Source organism: Aotus nancymaae, unplaced genomic scaffold (genome assembly GCF_030222135.1).
Source record: "Aotus nancymaae isolate 86718 unplaced genomic scaffold, 86718_ANA_hifiasm-v0.15.2.pri h1tg000053l, whole genome shotgun sequence".
NCBI lineage: Eukaryota > Metazoa > Chordata > Mammalia > Primates > Aotidae > Aotus > Aotus nancymaae.
This window is the reverse complement of record NW_026988467.1, coordinates 15,778,614-15,796,980: the sequence shown is the minus strand read 5'-3', so window position 1 is coordinate 15,796,980 and position 18,367 is coordinate 15,778,614. Positions and strand designations below refer to the sequence as shown.

General features: G+C 54.6%; 1 protein-coding gene across 1 annotated transcript in view; it reads left to right on the top strand.

Moving 5' to 3' along the window:
* The window catches only part of IFFO2 (intermediate filament family orphan 2), a 52,564-nt gene that overhangs the window by 17,862 nt on the left and 16,335 nt on the right, over window positions 1-18,367 (top strand). Inside the window, exon 2 of the mRNA XM_021668386.2 lies at window positions 17,185-17,245. Coding sequence (XP_021524061.2) covers window positions 17,185-17,245 — 61 coding nt within the window. The remainder of the gene's footprint in view (window positions 1-17,184; window positions 17,246-18,367) is intronic.

Genomic DNA, 18,367 nt, shown 5'->3' with positions numbered 1-18,367 from the left:
GCTAATTCATTCAGTCAGTACCGATTGAGGGCCTACTATGTGCTGGGCACTTAGATGGTTGGTGGCCTCTTGGCCTGGTTGAGGGCCTACTATATGCTGGACACTTGGTCGCTCTGGACACCAGACAGTTCCGCAGTCCCAGCATGGGAGAGGGAACCCAGAGACAAAGCCTCCAAGGGGAAGCATGGTGCAGCTTAGCCGAGCCCGGGGCCCTGGACACTGTAGCAGCCCTCCCAGCAGCCTCCCTCTCAGCCTTCCCAGCAGCTGGAAGTGGTGCCTACATGCTAAGAGCAGCAAAATAATGTTAGGCACTTGGTGTTTATGATCTTGTGGGGTCTTCACCACCCAGGGAGGTGTAGGTACTGTTGTTATTCTCATTTTACAGATGAGGAAACTGAGGCTCAGAGAGGTAAAGTCACCTTTACCAGATCACTAGCTGGGGAGCGGCTGAGTTGGACACCCATCCCAGCTCTGCCTGATGTCAAAGTGTTTTGGGATAAGGGACAGGGGATGGCTGCAAATGGCCCCTGTCTTTCCCGCAGCCCAGCTCCTTCTCGTCCTGTTGGCCTGGACCATCTCCTTTTGGCTTTTTGCTGAGTCTGGGCTAGGAATCCTGTGGCTGGAGGCCCAAATCTCAGGGAGAACAGAGGCTGTGCTGGTGCCGGTTCTATTGCACAGCTGGGGCTAGTGTCCCTCTGCCTCCCCTGTGTGGGGTGCCTGGCAGCATCTGGGCAGCACTTGGGGGATTCCCCTTGGAGGACTCTCCATCCATCTGAGAGCCCAGGGCTTTGCCCTCCAATGGGGGCTGGGCCAGGCCGATGGGAGCCTCCATAATGCTCTTATGATTATGTGACCCTAGATGAGTCACTGTACCTTGGTGAGCCTCAGTTTCCCCATCAGCAGAATGGGGGCGAGATGACCAGCTCCAATCAAGATGCGCTTCGAGGAGCTTTACAGTTGCAGAAGGGTCTCTGGGAGGCTTTGCTCCATTTCATTCCCCCCACCATCTTTTTTTTTTATTATTTGAGGCGGAGTCTTGCCCTGTCACCCAGGATGGAGTGCAATGGCACAATCTCGGCTCACTGCAGCCTCTGCCTCCTGGGATCAAGCAGTTCTCCTGCCTCAGCCTCCCGAGTAGCTGAGATTATAGGCGTGTGCCACCATGCCCCACCATGCCCGGCTAAATTTTTTGTATCTTTAGTAGAGACCGGGTTTCACCATGTTGAATAGGCTGGTCTCGAACTCCTGACCTTGTGATCTGCCCGTGTCAGCCTCCCAAAGTCCTGGGATTACAGACGTGAGCCACTGCGCCGGGCCTCCCCCTCCCATCTTTAGGGGACTGACTTCTCTCTCCCGCCCCATGGGTAGGTGGGAGGAACACTCTCGTGTGTGTGTTGTGGGGTTGCCTGGTGCCCTGCCTCCGCCCTCCCCACTGGTTCACATCAGGTTGGATGCCAGAGCCTGCCATGATGACAGGAGGCGGGGATTAAGTAATGAGTCCATCCCCTTGAGCTGTATTTAGTCACTAATTCTTTTGGTGCGTGTGTTTGCGGTCTAATTACCTGTCTCAGCTGTGCTGGAACCTGCCCCTTCCCGCCAGTGAGGACAAGGACGGCGCTGCACAGACAGGTGGCCGTGGCCGTCACCCATCCTCGGTGGCACAAGCCCCACATGTCATTGGTTGGCTGGGTCCTTGTCACTCTTCCCTCCTCCCTCCTGGAGATTGCTCCGGAATGTTCTCCTCCCCTTACCAGCGACATGGCAGGCAGTTCATAGTCTCTGGAGTTGCACTGAGCCAGCCCGCCTGTGTGGGACCTTGGATGCATCACCTCCCACCTCTGAGCTTCAGACTTCTCATTTATGAATGACCTGGATGTCCCGTCTGATGTCCTAGGATCCTGTGTTCTGTGCTTTTTTTTTTTTTGCCCCACCTGGAGCCAGTTTGTGTTTGCCCATCCTCATTTAATCCAGGTGGGGTCATACTCATCCATTTTACAGGTGAGGACACTAAGTCCTAGTGGCTTGGCTTAAGGCTGCAGAGCCTTGCTTTCAAGCCAGGTGTGCTAACTCTCCCTGGTGGGCTCTACCTGGCGGCCAGCTCCTCATGTGTTCAGGCTGCAGATAATAAGGGAAGCCTGGACTCCAAGGCAGCTGGCTCCAGGGCACTGCGGGTGAGTAAGTGTGCGGGAGATTACCCTGAGGTGCCCTACATTTACCTTCAGGACAGCACAGTCACTTGGAATAAACAATGGAGAGACCCAAAGTACATATTAGATTTCCAAAATAGCCTTGGGAGTTGCTGTTTTTCTCAAAGCTCTAAACATATGCCTGGGTGGGGCCCCCCACACTCTCCTGGGCACAGACCCCCCTGGGCCTCCTGCCTCTTGATCTGAGTGCCCAAAGACCTGCTGCCCAGACCCCCTACTGGCTTCATTTAAACAGGAGCTGGAGCTCTGGAGGCTGAGAGCCGGGAGCCACTGGGGATGGGGATGGGAATGGGGCAGAGGGTCCGTGGGGGCTTGGCCAGGCCTAGGCAGAAAGATAATGTCCCGGGAGTGGAGAGCCATGGATGCCAGCTTTCCCATCATCTGCCCCAGGCAAGGTAGGCCCATGCTTCAAGGTGCAGAGAAGAGAGTTGGACTGTGGGGATTGTCTGGGGAAACTGAGGCTGTCAGAGAGGGGCTGGCAGGGAGGCCATGTCTAAGGTGACGGTGAGTCAGGGCTGTATTGGCCTAGATTGAATCTCCTAGAGAAGGTCCTGGAGATGACACTTACTGGGCCTTTTTAATCCAGTGAATATTTTTCGGGTCTCTTGTGTGCCAGGTTCTGTGCTGGGTGCTGGAATTGCAGTTGTGACCCAGAGATGGGCCTGCTCTTGAAAGAGATGAGGGCCGGGCGCGGTGGCTCACACCCGTAAAGCCAGCACATTGGGAGTCTGAGGTGAGAGGATTGCTTCAGCCTAGGAGTTTGAGACCAACTGGGCTACATAGTGAGACTCCGTCTCTACAAAAAGAAAAAAAGAAAAATTAGCCAGGCGTGGTGGCGTGCACCTGTAATCTCAGCTACTTGGGAGGCTAAGGCAGGAGGATCCCTTGAGCCTAGGAGTTCCAGGCTGCAGAGAGCCATGATTGTGCCACTGCACTCCAGCCTAGGTGACACAGTGAGATCTTCTCTCCAAAAAAAAAAAGAAAAAAGAGAGAGACAGAGAGAAAGAGAGAGAGAAAAGAAAGATGAGTGAAGTAGAGGAGACCAGCAGGGGAGCAAGTAACCTCAGTAGCAAGTGGCCCAGCGCTTTTGCAGCACAGAAGAGTGGCGCTTGACCCTGGCCAAGGAGCCAGCGGCGGCCTTCCAGAGCGGGTTAGGAGCTGAGTCCTGAAGTCATATTAGGTAAGAGATCGAGAGAGGAAAATGACAAAGGGGAGGGGGCGTAGAACCTGTTGGGCAGAGAACGCAGTACATGCCTTGGAGGTTTGATGTAGTTTTTGGTACAGGATGGGGGCTGGAGGTGTCGGGGGGTTCGGCCTTACACTACCCTAGCACATGGCCTTGTTCTCCAGGTCTTATCACCCACCAGGTGAGACCTCTGTACTCTTTTGGAGAAGAAGTGTCTGGCCATTTCCCAGATGAGCCTGATCTCCTAACTCTTGCTCCCTGGGGAAGGTAGAGGGCCACCTGTAAGGAAGGACAGTATTTATATGGGGTCTTCCTGCACCCATCGGAGGCAGCATTTTGACTAATGAGGAAACTAAGGCACAAAACATTGTTGCTGGAGGAGCTGGAGTGAGGACCCAGGACCCTGCTTTATCTTGGCTCCCTGGGCAACTGGGAGGCTGTGGTAGAGAATGACAGAGAGCGTTCTCTCCAGCTTGTCACACATGGCGCTTTAGAGGGGCACAAAGCCTTTTCCACATCTGCACACTTGACTCAGAAACCCAATCTGGGTATCCCAGAGGGATACCTGGACACGTATGCAAATGTGACGGTACGAAGGTGTTCACAGTGATTTTTAGATTGCAAGGACTCTGCGCTGACAGTGGAGGACACATCAAACCAATGGCCCTGCAGCCACCTGCTATGTCACCTGCTCGGGAGGATGCTGCGTATATTGTTAGGTGGAAAAAGCACATTTGAAAACCACATATGGTTGCGTCCATTGTCATTAAAAAACAATCCCATAAGAAGTGAAAAATCTCATAAGAAAAAGTTGGGAAGGACAGACAGACAGCCAATGCTAACTGTAATTCTCTCGGGGAGGGGGATTCATTTGGGTGGGTTTTACATTTGTTTTATCTGGCTTACTTGGTTTTTTCTTTTCTGTTTCTTGTGTAATCATTGTAAACACTCATGCAATTTTAAGCAAAGGAAAAATGAGCAGGTATTTTTGTCTTTTAGAAGTTTAAGTGATTTTGATGTGTTGACCAGGTATACATGACATCATTCAAAATGAAAAAGATACAGAAGGAGGGGAAATTTTGACACACACTACAACAGGAGTTTGAGCTTCACTGGACATCATGATGAAACCCCAACTCTACAAAAAATAATTTAAAAAAATTAACTGGGCGTGGTGGCTCATGCCTATAGTCCCAGCTACTCTAGAGGCTGAGGCAGGAGGATCGCTTGAGCCCAGGAGGTGCAGGCTGCAGTGAGCTGTGATTGTGCCACTGCACTCCAACCTGAGCAACAGAGTGAGGCCCTGTCTCAGAAAAAAAAAAAAAAAAAAAAAGAAGCCATTCACAGAAGGACAAATACTGTCTGAAGTACCCAGAAGTCGAGACGGAAAGTAAAATGGTGGTTGCCAGGGGCTGCAGGGAGAGGGGTACGGGGCATTACTGCTTAACAGGTACAGTTTCAGTTTTGCAAGATGGAGAGCATACTGGAGATGGTGGAAGTGATGGCTGAACAGGAATGTGAATGCACTTAATGCCACTTTAAAAATGGTTAAGATGGTAAATTATATGTTATATTGTTATTTATTTATTTAGAGACAGGGTCTTGCTCTGTCACCCAGGCTGGAGTGCAGTGGTGCCATCTTGGCTTACTGCAGCCTTGAGCTCCTGGGGTCAAGCAGTCCTCCCACCTCAGCCTCCCGAGTATCTGGGGCTACAGGTGGTACCACTACACCTAGCTATTTTTTTTTAATATTTTTTGTAGAGATGAGGTTTCACCTTGTTGCCCAGGCTGGTCTCGAACTCCTGGGCTCAAGTGATCTGCCCGCCTCGGCCTCCCAAAGTGCTGGGATTATAGGCATGAGCCACCTTGCCTGGCCCGTTACGTGTATTAAGAAAAGATACAGAGGGATCAGAGTGACAGTTCTACCCCCCAATCCCCAGCCACCCACTTCCACCCTGGGGGGAACTAGCATTCTCAGTATGATGGTTGATGCTTGGTTTCCTCCCACCTGCCGTTGGGCACAAGTGGGCAGTGACAAGTTGGATGGGACCCCTTCACTCATGGACAGAGGAAGATACCTCCTGGCCCAGGGCAAACACCCCTTCCATCCCTGCTTGCCTGGTACAAGGCAGTGAGTGCCCAGATCTTCCAAGCTTCTTGGGTTGAAGGGATTGAGGATCTGAGGCTGGAGGAGCCGGAGGTCCTGCCCCGGCGAGAGCTCCGGAACTTGCCTCCCCTCTCTTGGCGGGAAGATAATACTCTGAATCCACTTCTGTGTCCCCAGCACTTGGCTCCTGTGTGAGCACTTGGGAAATGTTTGTTGAATCTGTCCTGGGGGAAGAAGATGAAATGTAAGCCAGCAGCTGGCCTGAGTTGGACTGTGGGAGATCTTCTGGGCTGCCGGGCCTGGGTGTCTCCAGAAACACCTAATGCTCGCTCACCAAGGCTCCCCTGGTGCCAGGTCTTGTGCCAGGCACTGGGATGTGGTGCTGAATTGGACACGAGGGAGATGAGACGTCCTCCTGTGTGTCTTGGCAGCTCATGTGTTGCCAGGCATTGGTAGCAGAGGGGGCTGGTTTGGCATCCAGGTACCCTGCCTCATGCCCGGGGCCCTGGCCAGTGTACTCAGAGGAACTGCCCCCAGCTGAGTTGCCCATTTTCCACGGCAGGGAGGACATTAGAAAGGCCGTGTTCCATGACGAATCAGCTTCCATCTATTGAGCATTTGCTGGGAGCTGGGCTCTGTGCTAAGTGTGAAACGTGTGTTGACTCATCTACTACAACAGCCTGGCAAGGCTGCTTCCGTTAGCTCCTACTCAAAGTTAGGGGACCTGGAGCACAGGCGGTTAAGTGCTTGGGCCAAAGGCACACAGCTCAGAAGTGGCAGACCCTCTGCCCCTCCTGGCATCCTGGTCTGGTGGGGCCAGCGGTGGGACCTCTGCAGTCAGTGCCTGGGGGCCAGATGACAAACTGCAGCCTTCCTGCAACCCCATGATCTCCATAACACAGTCGAGCCAGAAAGAAACAGACCATTTTACAGACCAGAGCAACAAGGGTGCTGCTCTCTAAGACCCTGGAGCCAGTGACAGGGAAGGCAGAGAAGGGAGGAGAGCCTCCGTTTATTCCGAGCCTGTGTATACCCTCCTTTTCCCCCAGAGGCATGGGGGATCTTTATGATGACCCAGTGGAGAGGCTTGGGGATTGGCTATCACTTGCCTATTTCCAATGGCTGTTACTGTTGGGATTTGAGCCTTGTTCCATCCAGCTTCAGAGCTTGGTGCCTTTCTTGCTCACCACACGCCGGCCCCAGCTCGTCGCCTTGGCAGTGGAGGTGGTGGTGTACTGAGGCCTTCTTGCACCTGGGTTCTCTGGCGCTGAGAATAAGTGCATGGGCAAAGTGGCTTTTTTCCGGGTCAGTGACTGTGACTCCATGTGTACCCATCTGTGTATCTGACCCTGGCATTGGAATCTGGGGATGTTTTCTAAGCGATGTGCTGGAGTTGCGGGCAGGGAGTGGGGTTTATGGAGCCGAAGAGACACTATCTAACCATTGAGAGGCTGCCCAGGCTTGGGAGCCACATGGACCTGGATTTGACTTTGAGCAAGTCATTTTACCTGAGTGTGTACAGCGGGAATGATAACATCTGGCTCACAGAATTAGACATGGTGGGAGTAGAATGATTAGCACCTAATCAGCATTTTACAATAAATGCAAATTCTTCCCTTTTCATAGAGGAATGGAGTCTGATGAGAGAGACAGAGAAGTGAAAATTTATAGCCCCTGGATGCCAGTAATGAAGGCATGGGCTCAGGACTAGAAACATCATAATGGGCATAGTGACTTATTCTGGGGAAGTCATGAAGGGCTCCCTGGACGAGGTGATGAAGGCGTACCCAAGCCTGGAAGAGATTGGAAGTGGTGCTCCAGGAAGAAACTTCATGGTGGCTTGCGATTTGTGATGCAGATTTTTCCTCACTGTGAGATGCTGGTTGAGACAATTTTCTCCTTGGAGTGGCCTGGTGTTTTGGTGGGTGGGGTGAGTGCCCACCTGGGTGTAGTTTCCAGACAGAAGCAGTGGAGGGAGGGCACTGCCCAGCATGCTGCCTGGGATTACGGGTGTCCACAGAGCTGCTGTTTCTCCATAGGTGTTTTTTGATTGTTTTTGAGACAGGGTCTCACTCTGTTACCCAGGATGGAGTACAGTGGCCTGATCCTAGCTCACTGCAACCTCAAACTACTGGGCGTGAGGGATCCTCCAACCCCAGCCTCCCAAGTAGCTAGGACTACAGGTGTGTGCCACCATGCTTGGCTAATTTAAAAAATTTTTTGTAGGGATGGGATCTCATTATGTTGTCCAGGCTGGTGTCGAACTCCTGGGCTCGAATGATCCTCCTGCCTCAGCCTCCCAAAGTGTTGGGGTTACAGGCATGAGCCACCATGTTCAGCCCCTCCAAAGTTGTTTTTAATAAGTGATACCAAGTGGGAGTGATGCTGGGAACTTGGGCAAATACAGACATGGGGGAATTGGACAGGTGGCTCAGAAAACCATGGGAACCTGAGATTGGCAACGGGACAGGTGACCCAGGGGTTCCCTAGGCCCCACGTTGCCCACTGAAGCCAGAAGTTGGCCTGGGTGAACACCCTGAAATGCCTTGTGTGTGTTAGAAGGTACCATGAGACCAGCTGGGCTCTCTCGCCCTGGACCCACCTGCTGCTGCAATGACCTTGTTAGGATGGACCTCAAAGGCTGAGCATGGCCGTTAGTTCCTGGGTTGTGTCTCTGGGGTGTGGAGGGAGAATGCAGGGTTTTCAGTAAGGGGATTCTGTGGCATTAGCATCTGGCTTCTTTCCTTCTGGCATCCCGCCCCATGTACTACCAGCCACTCAGCCAGGTGAAGGTGGCATCTAGCTCATTATCATGGCCATTAACAACATGGTTGTTATGCAGCATAGTGGCTGTGGCATCCGAGGGCCCTGGGTACAAGTCTGACCTCCTCACTTACAGTGTGGTCCTAGAGTGTTCTCCCAGCCTCTCCCCACCTCTCTGAGCGGCTGCCATTGGGTGGTTTCGAGGTTGAGGATGATGACACCAATGGCATGCTCATGGTAGGCCAGGCACTGTTCTGGGCACTTTTCACATGCTATTCCATGGAATGTGGGCAAAACCCCCTCAGAGCTGGGAGGTATTACCAAGGCCCAGAGAGGGTCCTCGTTTGCTCAGGGTCTCAGAACTGCAAGATGGAGAGCTGGGATTTGATCCCAGGACCCTCTGGCTCCAGAGCCCCTGCTCCTCTCTCCACTACACACACTGGTTGGAACGCAAGGACTGACGTCCCAGCTGGCTTTTGAGCATTTGTGGTTTGTCAGGTGGCTTTATGGTCAGTGTTGGGTGCTTGTCCAGGGATCAGGGAACTTGTTTTCTGATCAAACTTGGCTGGGTGGGCCCTAGGAATCCATCCAGTTTGACATCATTACATTACTGATGGGAAAGTGGTGCCAGAGGAGAGGAAGGGACTGGCCCCAGGTCACAGAGCCAGCTGGGGCGGAGGCAGGACCAGCTCCAGGACCTCCTGCACAGGGCTGGCTGCCTCGATGCCTGAAGGGGTGTGTGGCTGGGGTGGGGCCAGGCCCCAGTTAGGGGCTTGCTGTTCTCTCCCAGTCACCTCTCTCAAGTCCTGGTGGCTCACCACATAGAGCCCAGAGCCCAGCTAGCTGCCCTGCAAAGGGCCCCCTTGGTCACCAGGAAACAGGTGGGGGGAATGTGATGACCCCATGCAGCTCATCCTCCCTGCCTGGCAGGGGGACTCACTTTCACCTCCTTGCTGGGAAAACTCCTTAGCAACTTGATTCCAGTGCCACCTCTCTCAGTTGCTCCTGGGTCCCCAGAGGGCCAGGACAGGATGGACAAGTGTCCTTGCTTAGAGGGTCCAGACTTTGACCCACCCATTTGCCCCTCCCTCCCCCAGGCAGGTAGAGCCAGGGTGGCACCAATGAAGAGCATGGGCATCATCTGTCAAGGGCGCCTGTGTGTCTCACTTGAGCCTGCTCTCCTGAGCCCTCCAAGGTGGGATTGCTATCCCCATTTTACAGAGGTGGAGACTGAGGCTCCTAACTTGAGGTAGGCAGGCCCTCAGAGGATCACACAGTGGCAGATGACTTTTTCAGCTCTCCTGCCCTTCCTATAGAGGTCTGCAGAAATGCCTACACCCTTTGACTTTCTAAGGCCTGTGGGGCTCATGGCAAGCCCTCAGGAACTGTTTATGGAATGAGTAAATGATCGGCAAACAAATGAATGCTCCCACACCATGATTTTTGATCAGGGAGAGGGCACCCAGAGGGTGTCTGCTGTTGAGTGCAGGCTGTCAGAGCCCTGATGGGACCCAGGATAACTCTGGATAGAGGCTGTCACTCTTCTGGACTCCAAGGAAGGGCCCTATCCAGGGTGTGCAATTAGTTCTGCAAATATCATATCCAGAGAGATTTTGAGAGATCCTCTTACAGATGGGGAGACTGAGGCCCAGGGCAGAGGAGGGACTTGCTCAGGGTCATGCAGCAAATTAGCAACACTGCCAGGACTTGAACCAGGACCTCCTGCTTCCTAGCCTGGTACCCTCTCTTCCACAGGGGTCTTCCCTATGGATGTCAGACCCCTCTGCCTCTCCCCTGAGCAGCCTTGCACAGACCTGGACTGCTGACATCCCTGGAGGAGGCCACTGTTTCTGGTTGAAAGCAGCTCTGTGTCTGTGTGGATGGCAGTGTGCTGGGGCACACTTGATGTAGTGGCTTCTCAAACCTGGCCCCCATCCCCAGCGTGCAGCCTGTGATCCATCCTGCCTGGGCCATTACCGCCAGTCTGTAATGGAATCGGCTGCCCTGGTTAAGTGTTCACATTAAATTAATACCTCTTCCTTGGAGACAATCAGTTGGCATTTAATTTGTGTTTCCTTCAGAGAGCAGCAGAGTACAGCTGGACAGCCAGGCTCTGATGGGCACGTCTGCGAGGCAGCCCTTCCCGGGGATCAGGGGCTCCGTGAAGATGGGAGCCAGGAGGCCACAAGAGGTGGTACCAGGTGTCCCAGGGGCGGGGCTTGGGCCAGGCTGGAGGGGGCCTCTTCCAGGGGCAGGGGCTTGAGCTTATTGGCTGTCCATTTTTGGGGGAGAAGACATGTTTGCAGCACACACGTGGGAGGGGAAGTGGGGAGGCAAAGTGTCTACACGTGCCTCAGGGCTGAGCTGCCGGGAGGTGAGCCCTGTGTTAGCAGTGGTGGTGGGGTTTCCACATTGTATTCCCGGCCCTGCCCCACTCCCACTCCCTTATCGTATTTTTTTTCTGTCTTAAATATGAATTGTCTGTGGTATTCGAGGGGGCTGATGGGCAAGGAGGAAGTTGACTCAGTTGCGGTTTTCAGGTTCTCTAGAACGGCTTAGCAGAAGCAAGTGGGGGTTGTTGGGGGCGCACAGTCCTGTCCCCGCAGGCGAGCCCACTCTGGTCTGCACAGCCCATCAGCTTCTGTGAAACTGCGTTGAAGAGAGGGCTCCCCTGCTCTACCTCTGTTCCTCCACCCTCTTCCTCCAGCTCAGATATTATTCTAGAGAAGATCGGCTGGTTGGGGCCCCCAGGCTTGGCCCTGGCTCTGCTATGAGGCCTAGGCAAGACACCATCCATGCAGGGACCCCTCTGTGCATCTGTGAGTGGGCGAACACAGGAGCTGAGGCAGCACAGAGCTGGGGGGCACTGGCCGGGCAAAGTCTGCTGTGGTCAGAGCCACCGGGCTCCAGCAAGTCCCAGGCCACCTGCGCCCAGCCCTGCTGCAGTGGGGTGGCTCCCCGTGGCCAGGATGGAGCTGAGAGGGTGCCAGCCCTCCACCCGCTGGGAAGGAAGCTGCTCTCTGCCCCCACCTGCCCTCTGCCGGAGGCCAGGCCCACACTTGGCCCAGAATGAAGTCTTCCACTGAGGGCTCCAGCCCAGCTTCACCTGAGGTTGCTGGCTGCTCCCCTTCCCGAAAGGTGTGGGTGATTTCCACACCTCTCTCCCAACTCTGGAGGTGGGAGGCGGCCACGTGCCGTGCTGTGCAGTTCACATGGAGCTGCTGAGCACCCGTGGTCTGATGGGTGCCAGGGGTGCTTTCACCCACACCATCCCCTTCCTGTGGTTCCCACAGCCACTTTCAAAAGCGGGTGGCTGGCTTCCCCACTCACAGAGGAGACAACTAAGGCCCAGAGGGGAACTGACACACTGGGAAGAGGTGGGGCAGGATTTGAACCCGCCTCTTGCTGCCCTGGAGTCTTGGGATGCTCACTCCAGGAGCCCCAGGGCCGTCCTTGGAGCCTTCATTGTTTTGCTGGGCCTGCACCCACTTTCCTTCTGAGCGGGAGCCCTTAGCCTCTTTCTCTGACTGCACAGGAAGTGAAAAATCTGTGAGTCAGCCCCTCTGCCAGTGACTTCAGCTTGGGTTTCCGCCCCTCTGTAGGGCAGGCTCATCCGTCCCTTTCCTGTGGGTCTGTGTGTCATCTTGAGCTGATAGGGGAGGGGGAGACACTGGCTCTGAGTAGGGTGGGGGTGGGGACTGGCATAGAATCTGCCCACCCCCTTTCCCCAGTGGCCAGCAGAGACTTCTCGTTCCTCACGTGGTTCCTGTGGTGGCTCCTGAGGAATGCAGAGAGACCACATCTGGCTGGGGTGGTGCTGCCGCCTCCCCCTCCTGGCCACCAGCCTCAGAGAGTGCTTGTTCTGCTGAAATGATGGCCGAGACCCCCGATCTCAGCTGCCCTGTGCTTTTGTGGAGTCATTTCCTCTCCCTACACTCTTTCTCCTGACATCCCTGCCTCCCCTCCTTGGCCCAGGGCTGCGTAAGTGGGAAAAGGAAGGTTTCTCCTTCTCCTGCCTGCTTCCTGCTCCGGCCATCCCTCCCACTGGCCTGGCCTCCTGGGAGAGGCTCTGGAGCCAATGGATGAAGCTGAGTGTGGGGGGCCTGTGCTGGGAATTTGCCTACCGCAAGCCTACAGCAAGCCTACCTCGGCTGGGATGGTTCAGGCTAAGGATACTCCAGGGGGAAGGGAGCTCTGGCTGGAGGTGAGGGCCATCAGGGCACTGAGGAGTAAGTGCAGCTTTGGATTCATTCAATCATCCATCCATCTGCCCATCTGTCCATCTATTCATCCATCCATCCATCCGTCCATCCATCCATCCATCCATCTATCCATCCATCCATCCAACAAATGCATTTGATAAATATCTTACTCTTTAGCAAGTGCTCAGCCAGTTTTAGGCGCAGGGAATACAGCAGCAAGCACAGAAATGATCATAACCAGCTCTCTGGACCTGCAGAGGGGCTGGTCCTTCGCTTGAGACGCAGCTCCTGTGCCTGTTTTCCCACCTAGACCAGGACCTTGACTCTTGCTTCCTCCTTGCCCCGTCTTTGTGCCAGAGACCTCCCGAGAGGAGTGCCAGCCCCTGGTGGTGGTGGGGAAGGTGGACGTGGCGGTGACCACCCGCTGGAGCCATCACTGGCCCTGGTGTCGTGGAACTGGCTCCTTTGGGTGGCAGCTGAGTGCCGTGGGATCCCATGACCATGCCACTGGGGAAGAGGAGATCCTGGGCTCTCCGCTGCCTCAAGCTGTGGGGCAAACAATGGAAGTGGATGAGAGGCTTGGGGAAGAGATGACATTTGAGACAAGGCTGGGAGGATGGCTAGGGTTTCAGGGCTGATGAGGGAGGAAGAGGGGAAATGAGTTACCTGACCTCTGAGCCTCATCTGCAACATGGGGAGGATCCCAGGGGAGGGCTCAGCAGGATTTTATAGAGGGAGGAATGAGTGCCAAACATGGTGGGCACCACCGAGAAGGTAATCAATAAATGTCCCCTCTCTCATCCAGCGCTTGAAGAGAGAAGGATCTGGAAGTTTGATGAGCTGTTGGGTCAGGGTGGGCAGGGGCGGCTCTCAGTGATTCAAGCCATGTTGGCTGTGGCTGGAGTTGTCCATGAGCCTTGGGTCTTCATTTTCCCACCTGTAAAGTGGGGACAGGGCAGCTTTCCCAGAGCATGCGCAGTATGACGGAGCAGACCTATGGAAAGGCCCTGCCCCACAGAGAGCACTGGGATGTGTTTGTCACCTCATTTTCTTCCAGTGACAGGCCTGTCAATATCCTGGACTCTTCTGACCAGAAAAGACCCCTCCCCAGCCAACAGAACAGCTCCTGGGTTGCTGAGAGAAACTCAAGGAAACTGACCTTTGTGCCTCCAAAATGATCTCTTTATGTTCACTCCAGCCTTCCTTCCCCTTTCAGCCTTAAAGGCCTGGGTATAGGATTCTGCCAGACTTGGGTTCGAATCCAGACATTGCCACTTCCTAGGCAGTCTTTGGGCAAGTCGTTTGCTCAGCTGTGGTCTTGGGCTGAGATTGGGGATGGCATAGGCTGAAAGGAAACCATGTCTGCAAACCCCCGACCCAAAGTAGGTGCACCCGCCTCTTGGTGGCAGACGGCGCCTGGCCTGTCCCTTCCTGTCGCCCTCTTTCTGCTTGTCTCTCTGCCTGAAACACCCTCCCCACTGAAACCTTACTCCTGTGGGCAGACCCAGGGCAGAGGGAGGATTGTGTTTGGGAAGCAGGTGTTGAAATCTCCACGCCAGCAACTTGGTTGACCTGTTCTCAGTGAAGCTGAGTGCTTCCTGGCTCTGGGTGGGCGGGCAGTGAATGCGGGTGTCTGGAGTGCTGTAAGAAACACATCACCCACCTGGCCCTTCATGCCAGTCCTCAGAGCGGTGCAAGGACAGAGCTTTTCTGCACTGTCAACACTGGAGCCAGCTGAGCCAGGTTTTCTCCACCGCTGCCGATGTCAGGGCGGGTGACAGGCTCTTCAGTCAAGCCGGCTGCTGTCCACATGCAGGGTCTGTCTTCGACCTTCTGGGAGCAGGCCAGCCAGCTGCCTACCCAGTCTGGCTTTGGAAATAAAAAAGCCCATGAAATCACTGGTGCAAGCTCATCCTGGGGGTGCGGTGTGTGCAGCTCAGGAAACATGACTGAGGCGTGGGGCCAGTGCAGAACTTGGGGCGGGAGAGGAGAGGTGAGGTGGAGGGGCTGGGTTTTGTGGTCTTCAGCGCCTGGGCACTCAGTGCCATCTGCAGCCTGGCATAACTGGGGGGCTGTCTGCCCCAGCCCTCGCCTGCTGAACCAGGAACTGCATGTTAATAAGATGTCCAGGTGATTCGTGTGCACATTCTAGGTTGAGACTCACTGCCTTAGAGAGTGGACTAGCTTTGACTCCCAGCTCCCTGCTTGCTAGCTGTGTGACCTTAGACGAGTTACTTTACCTCTTCGAACCTCAGCTCTCTCTTCTGCAAAATGGGCTTGGATAGAAATTCTTTCCCCAAGAGGGTTAATAACTCACATTCAACCAGTGATGTGTGTGTCCAAGGCAGTGAGCCGGTGTGTGGGGCCCAGACCGTACCCCGCAGTGAATGGTGGCTGCTGCTGCTGTGGCTGTTACTGTGTCTGGAGAGCCACAGATCTGGGCTTTCGCTCTCAACTTGGGTGGATTTGGGGCAAGTCTCCTTCCCTCTCCGGTCCTTGTTTTCTCCATCTGTACAAGGGGTCTGTTGGCCCCTGCCTCGCCTTCCTCATGAGATGGTTGCTCAAAGGAAAAGTGAGAGGTGCTGTGCCTCATTCTCAGGGGGCCCTCCGGGGAATGGAGAATGTCGGGGAGGTGCCCCTGCCAGCCTGCGTCCAAGGGAGGAGCCGTGTCATTCTTTATATTTTGCGCCCTTCTTTGCTACTCCTGCTCTTGCCGCTAGATGTGGTAGCGGCTGGCCCTGGACACCAGGCTGCAGCCAGAGCCACGCTGGGGCTCGCCCTTGCACCCGCCCTGCTCAGTGGCTTTGGAATTGAGTCGCCTTCCCCACTCTGAGCAGTGTGGCCAGGAGAGATGATCCAGCTCAGGACTTGTGCTCTGGCCTTTACCCCTCAGGGAAGCCCCAGGTGCTCTGTGCTGCCGGACAGGGGTGCGGTGGCCTGGGAACTCCCCCCTCCTTGAGATTCCTCTCCCCAACATGGGACCTGTTCTTCTGAGAGATGGTCTGGGACTGGACTCTTAGCCTTGCCCCTGATATACTAGGTGACCTGGGAAAATGGCTTGACCACCCGGTCTCAGTTTCCCCATCTGTACAATGAGATGGTCCTGGCTGGATTAGGCCCTTAGGTTCCCTCCCTGCCCCCTCTTAGCTTCCTCTGTGCCCTCCAGCCCTGGCAGGAATCCCAGTCCCTTGCCCTCCAGGTCCGGACCCTGGAGCCCACACAGATCTCAGCCTGGCAGCTAAAGCTGGGGCTGGGAAAGGCCAGAGAAAATCAGGAGAGGAAGAGACTGTGTGTCCTCCAGGAGCCCTGGCCGGGACTGTCTCATGTGGGAGAGCGGAGGAATTTTCCTCTGTGTGTGCAAACAGTATCTGTTTTCTCTTGTTTCCAAAAGCCGGTGACGTAACCAACTCTCCAGCCCTCCCTCCCCTCTGGCCTATTTTTAACTGGCCCCAACAGCATCCTAACAGGGTTCCAGATTGCCCTGCTCCGAGGCCATGTAGGGAGGGTAGCAGTGGGGTGAAGAAGGAGAGAAGCTCCTCTGTCTGTCCCAGGATGGAGGGAGGGAAAGTACCTGCCCCCAGCTTCCTCTAGGGAGGGAGGGACTCTGTGTTGGAGGAGCTGGGTTGGGGCCTTTAGGCTTTGACAGTTCCTGCGTCTATGAGGAGCTCCGTGAGGGGATTCTGAGCAACCGGTCTGGGGCCTCCCCGCCTGGGTTTCAGTCCTAGCTCGACCCTACCTCACCCTGGCCTTGGGATCAGCTTGTGCCTCTGGGCCTTGCTTTCTTCTGGGGATAATGACGGTACCTACAGCATAGGTTGTTACGAGGATTGAATAAACTTCACGTAGAACAGTGCCTGGTATGAAGTGAGTCTCAGTGAAGGTGGCTCTGGTATTGGTATTATCATCCAACCCCAGGGAACTGCTCCTATCCCTTCCTGCAGTTGAGGCTGGGGGTCCACTGAACCCTCCTCTGCCTTCTGCCCTGCCTGTGTTCCTGTTCAGCTTGGAGCAGTACACACGCGAAAGAGTAGTATGGAAGCCTTTGGAACAGGGCCTGGCACATCATAAATGCTAGATCTGGATTTACTGGGTTTTGTTTTAATGTAATGAAACAAACCTGGGTTTGAATTCCAGCCCCACCGCCTCACTGTGTGTCTTTGGGGAAAACGTTTAGCCTCTCCGAGCCTTGGTTTCCACATCTATAAAATGGGATGATAACACCTATATAGGAGGGTTCTGTGTTGGTTTGGGTAGGCTGTAGGACATCGCAATGCTAAGCACAATAAAAGTTTGTTTCTTGTGGGTGCAAAGAAGAGCCCGAGAGCGGAGCTGGCTGCAGCCTGGCTCCTAAGGACCAGCTTTGCGACTGCATCTTGCAGCAAAAGCAGGAGCAGCAGTGTTGGCACAGCACTTTACAGTTTGCATGCAGGCAGGGTGGCAGTCCCTCCCACCTTTGTCTTCCCACGGTGCTGGGCTCATACTTTAAGTGTGGCACTTGTCACCACCACCTGGTACTCTGATTATGTGTCAGCCTGGCTGTCCTCTCACAGCACCTCCCCTAGGCTGGGCGCTCCCAGAGGGCAGGCAGGGATGGATGCCCCAATGCACCTTCCTCGCCCAGCTCAAGCTAGGCCCTGGTGGATGCTGGGTTGTATCCGAGGGCTGGACTGGCCTTCTGGAGCTCACCTTCTGACCACCTGTTCCTCTTGGCTTTTACAGATGGGAGGAGGAACTTGCTAAGCGCATGAACCTTCAGACCATGGTGGAAACGCTGCAGGAGGTAAGAGCCCTCGGGCATCCCGACCAGGAGAGGGCACGCCAGAGAGCCATGTGGCCAAGGGGTGCAGTCTTCATGCGGCAAAGGCAGGAAATTCTCGCACAGCCCCTACTCTGTGTTACCTCCTGCTGCCTCAGTCTCTCCCTTATGGAGCCAAGAGATCTCTTTTACTTCCTCTGCTTGGAAGCTAGGAATGGACCCAGCACAGTGTTGCACAAGCGCCCTGATGCAGGAGTTGAGAAGCCTGGGTCCAGGTCCCGGGGTGCAAGTCCCAGCTGCTATATGACTTGGGACCGCGACTCTTCTCACCAGTCACTGTCTCCCCACCTGAGGCTTGGACTAGGTGGTCTGTAAGCCCCCAAGCAAGCAGGGTGCCCTGAGTTGGGGCTGAAGGCCTTGAAGAGGGCAGGTGGGCATGTCACAGGTGGGCTCTCAGTCTGAGCAGGCTCTCCATGGTGGGCAATTGGGAACATTCCCCTTGCTGCTCTAGCTGGAATCTCTGCATTCTGGGCTCTGCAACTCCTCCGCCTGTGGTGTAACCTGAGCAGCAAACTTCATCTTCTCAGCCTCTATTTTCCTTTCGGTCAAATGGGAACAAGAGTAGCAACCCCATGAGAAGGCATGAAAAATTCTTTCAAAAATGTTTAGAAATTGCCAGGTGCGGTGGCTTATGCCTGTAATCCCAGCACTTCGGGAGGCTGAGGCAGGCAGATCACCTGAGGTTGGGAGTTCCAGACCAGCCTGACCAACATGGAGAAACCCCTTCTCTACTAAAAATACACAATTAGCTGGGCGTGGTGGCACATGCCTATAATCCCAGCACTTTGGGAGACTGAGGCAGGCAGATCACCTGAGGTTGGGAGTTCCAGACCAGCCTGACCAACATGGAGAAACCCCTTCTCTACTAAAAATACAAAATCAGCTGGGCGTGGTGGCTCATGCCTGTAATCCCAGCTACTTAGGAGACTGAGGCAGGAGAATCACTTGAACCCAGGAGGCAGAGGTTGCGGTGAGCCGAGATCATGCCATTGCATTCTAGCCTGGGCAACAAAAGTGAAACTCCGCTTCAAAAAAAAAAAAAAGAAAAGAAAATGTTTAGAAATTGCTTTCTGACACTTAAAGCAT